Genomic DNA, 4,711 nt, shown 5'->3' on the forward strand with positions numbered 1-4,711 from the left:
ATCACATATAAGTCGCATCAATTGGAAATGTGAACGGCCTCACAAAATAACGGATTTCACAAAGAAAATCTGAACTGAGCGTTAAGCCCTGCAGTCTGAACGTAGCCTTAGTCTGGTTTGGTTTCCATATCGACAGAAATGGAGAAAATAATTCAACTATGCATCTTTAAGGAGGCATGAACATACAGACCAGACCGTAGCCTGACGACATGTAAAGAAATGTACAAATGTGCAAAAATAACTCCTCTTGTCCTTTTTTTTTTCCATTGGCCCATTTCCAGTGCTATAGGAGGAGATCTGTGAGCCAGCGCACCGCTGAGATCAAACAGCAGAAGCCCGGCGCAGCCGAGACCTGGTGGGCAGCGNGAATAATCGCTTGTTTGAAGATCTGACTTTGATAAAATTCGCAGTTTGCATTGGATTAAATGCAAAATCTTATATTGAATTAGATTTGTTTATCTGTTGGTTTATTGCAGAGTCATGGCGGCGTGTTTCGTGTATTTTCTGGCCACTGTTTCTTTGCTGTTTGTAGAAGGAAGTCCAGTTTTTAAACCCAACAATGAAACAACTCCAGTGGTCCTTTGGCACGGGATGGGTATGATCTTTTACTTTTACTTTTATTTCAGTTGATACGGATTGACCATGGACCGCTACGTGTTCCAGACGGTGTTTTATATAGATGTAGAATGAAAAAAATATTTGAGATTTGCTTTTATTGCTTTTGCAATTACAGAGCTATACAAATTTTGTTTTATATGTTGAAGGTTATAACCAGTTTGCTACATGGAATCTTTCTTGACTTTGTCTATATATTTTTAGAACTTTGATATTACAATTTAAAGCACCCTCATAGATGTTTATGATCACCACCTTGGCATATGGCTGGGATGTTTTCACTGAGAGCCACATATAGAAATATATTTGAAGCCGAGGGCCACAAACTGGTGATCAATACAGTAAAACATTCAGACAGATGCATTTAACATGATTTTGAAAGAGCCACCGTTAATAAAACTTGAAACAAACATTTTTAGGTCTGTATCATAATGCAATATGGTAAATTTGGAGTTGAAAGTACTGCCTGTGTTCATTTATGTAAATTCGACAGCAGACTTGAGAGCCACATTTGGACGCCCCTGGTTTAAAAGTAACAGCAGATCTTACTCTGTATATTCTGTGAATGGTCTAAACCAGGACTAAACCAAGAATTAATTTGAATTGCGGAACAAACTGACAGAGGCCAAAAGTTGAATAAAATTTATTTTTAAAAGCAGAGGACAGACCTGGTTGTGTATGCCTGTGTTTGAGCTGAGCATACAGCAACGTTACATAAGTAAGTAAGTAAGTCTTTATTTATATAATGCTTTTCACAGACATTTTTTTTTGTCACAAAGACGCTTTACAGAGCATTATTCAGCAATATTCATTCACTCTATACCAGGTGTGATGGTAAAGCTACTTTTGTAGCCACAGCTGCCCTGGGACACACTGACAGAGAAGCGCAGCTGCCATGCCAATCGGCACCATCGGTCCCTCCGACCACCACCATCTCCCACGCACACGCCACTTTCATACTAGGCAAAGTGTCTTGCCTAAGGACACAATGACTGTTATTCCCACTGGCACCCACTGTGGCACCTGAGTGTCTCCCATCCAAGTACTGACCAGGCCCGGCCTAGCTTAGCTTCTGAGATCTGACGGGATCAGGCTTTGACAAGCCGGTATGGCCAATATGATCCACATATGATCCACTCCTTTAATGTAGAAAACCTGAATTTCTTGTTATTCTTCTGTACTATGAAAAGATTTGAGCTGATTTGACTTGAGCTTCTTTTCAATACTATCGTTAAATATTTTCTTTAGCGATATATCGTACTTCAAAATGTGTTATCATGACAGGCATGCTTGTTTTGTGTTGCCAGGCGACAGCTGCTGTAACCCTCTGAGCATGGGCTCCATCAAGAGACTGATCCAGCAGCAGATCCCCGGAGTCTACGTCCTGTCACTCATGATCGGGAAGAATGTTATCGAAGTAAAACAATATATTTATTTTAACTTAGACTTAGATGTAGACAAATTTTACTGATTCTCTTACATAAGGGTGAGTTGTTGTACAGTTGTAGAGAGTATTATCTGTTCCATTAGGGTAAGTTGCTGTACAGTTGTAGGGAGTATTATCTGTTACATAAGGGTAAGTTGTTGTACAGTTGTAGGGAGTATTATCTGTTCCATAAGGGTGAGTTGTTGTACAGTTGTAGGGAGTATTATCTGTTACATAGGATGAGTTGTTGTACAGTTGTAGGGAGTATTGTTTATAAGGTGAGTTGTTGTACAGTTGTAGGGAGTATTATCTGTTACATAAGGTGAGTTGTTGTACAGTTGTAGGGAGTATATCTGTTACATAAATGAGTTGTGTACAGTTGTGTTGTAGGGAGTAGAGTTGTTGTACATGTAGGGATCTGTGTAATCTGTTACATAATTGAGTTGTTGTACAGTTGTAGGGAGTATTATCTGTTACATAAGGGTGAGTTGTTGTACAGTTGTAGGGAGTATTATCTGTTACATAAGGATGAGTTGTTGTACAGTTGTAGGGAGTATTATCTGTTACATAAGGACGAGTTGTTGTACAGTTGTAGGGAGTATTATCTGTTACATAAGGGTGAGTTGTTGTACAGTTGTAGGGAGTATTATCTGTTACATAAGGACGAGTTGTTGTACAGTTGTAGGGAGTATTATCTGTTACATAAGGATGAGTTGTTGTACAGTTGTAGGGAGTATTATCTGTTACATAAGGACGAGTTGTTGTACAGTTCTAGGGACACTTAAAATAAGAAACAACATCTAAAGTTGCACGAATTAAGAAAAACACTTATTCCATTGGTAGATAATTGTACTTGTCAAACTGAATCGGCTCAACCAAAGTCAAGTGCTCTTAATTTAACTCATTTTTGTTTACTTAGATATTGTTTTTTTGCGGTGTTACCACTAAAATCAAAACAGCATGAGTATTAGTAGAAAAGTGCAGTTCTTCTTACTTGCTAAAACTTCTTTGGAAGATCACCGCCCTGGAGTTATAAGGGACACACTGTAAGTAGGCTGCAGAGGTCGTGCAGAATACAAAGAGCAGAACACAGACGCACAGCAAGAAAAAGTCAGCAGCGGCAGGGCAGACAGGTGCAGTACAGCAGGTGCAGGAGAGACTGACAGTGGACCTGCTACACCTGGAGAAGGGCCGCTGCATTCTGATACAAAGAGTTCTATTTACAGTCTGTGGCAGCAGGAAACACCGAGCGGCCCTTGGATCAATCTGGAGCTGGTGCACACAGCTCTTCTCCTGAACACACACATGCACACACTGCCTCTGTGGTGGTGGGACGCCCCTTTTATAGTACGAAGCTCCTCCCCAAACCAACTGACAATGAAACATGGTTATTTTTCTACAAATAGATACTTTCTGACTTTAATATTGTTTCTATGGAGATGGCTTTGTTTTGCCTGGAATGTTCCACAGTATGACATTAACCTTCCAGACCAACAGTATTGTATATGATCCCTGGGAAAATGTTTTATATAACCATGCATAAGTTTATCTGTGACAGAAGAGGGTGAGTTGTTGTACAGTTGTAGGGAGTATTATCTGTTACATAAGGTTCAGTTGTTGTACAGTTGTAGGGAGTATTATCTGTTACATAAGGTTGAGTTGTTGTACAGTTGTAGGGAGTATTATCTGTTACATAAGTATGAGTTGTACAGTTGTAGGGAGTATTATCTGTTACATAAGAGCGAGTTGTTGTACAGTTGTAGGGAGTTTTATCTGTTACATAAGGGTCAATTGTTGTACAGTTGTAGGGAGTATTATCTGTTACATAAGGGTCAGTTGTTGTACAGTTGTAGGGAGTATTATTGTTACATGTTCAGTTGTTGTACAGTTGTAGGGAGTATTATCTGTTACAGAAGGTTCAGTTTTTGTACAGTTGTAGGAGTATTATCTGTACATAAGGTTCAGTTGTTGTACAGTTGTAGGGAGTATTATCTGTTACATAAGGGTTCAGTTGTTGTACAGTTGTAGGGAGTATATCTGTTACTAGGGTGAGTTGTGTACAGTTGTAGGGAGTATTATCTGTTACATAAGGGTGAGTTGTACAGTTGTAGGGAGTATTATCTTTACATAAGAGCGAGTTGTTGTACAGTTGTAGGAGTTTTATCTGTTACATAAGTCGAGTTGTTGTACAGTTGTAGGGAGTATTATATGCTACATAAGGGTCAGTTGTTGTACAGTTGTAGGGAGTATTATCTGTTATCTAAGGGTGAGTTGTTGTACAGTTGTAGGGAGTATTATCTGTTCCATTAGGGTGAGTTGTTGTACAGTTGTAGGGAGTATTATCTGTTACAGAAGGTTCAGTTTTTGTACAGTTGTAGGGAGTATTATCTGCTACATAAGGTTCAGTTGTTGTACAGTTGTAGGGAGTATTATCTGTTACACTGCATCTGTTCTGACTGTGAGCGGAGTCGCCTTTCCACAGTTCTGACCTGTAACTTGATCTGGTTTGGTCTCCATGACGATAAAAAGGTTTAATTTCATACTGTGACACATTCAAGACAAAGAAATAACATCTATTATTATTATTATACTATATTATATTATTACTATTATTATAACATCTATTAACAACTATTACTAACAATAATAACAATACACATAAAACGAAAA

The 4,711-nt window shown here is 38.7% G+C and overlaps 1 protein-coding gene across 1 annotated transcript; it reads left to right on the plus strand.

Moving 5' to 3' along the window:
- The first annotated feature begins 392 nt into the window (after positions 1-392).
- LOC129411296 (palmitoyl-protein thioesterase 1-like) lies at positions 393-2,175 on the plus strand. The gene is made up of 2 exons (XM_055161828.1): positions 393-595; positions 1,923-2,175. The coding sequence occupies exons 1-2, from the start codon at positions 481-483 to the stop codon at positions 2,084-2,086; spliced, it is 279 nt and encodes a 92-aa protein (XP_055017803.1). The 5' UTR covers positions 393-480; the 3' UTR covers positions 2,087-2,175.
- The last annotated feature ends 2,536 nt before the right edge of the window (positions 2,176-4,711 follow it).

This window comes from Boleophthalmus pectinirostris, unplaced genomic scaffold (genome assembly GCF_026225935.1).
Source record: "Boleophthalmus pectinirostris isolate CB_2022bp ecotype Guang Dong unplaced genomic scaffold, ASM2622593v1 HiC_scaffold_4, whole genome shotgun sequence".
NCBI classification, from domain to species: Eukaryota; Metazoa; Chordata; class Actinopteri; order Gobiiformes; family Gobiidae; genus Boleophthalmus; species Boleophthalmus pectinirostris.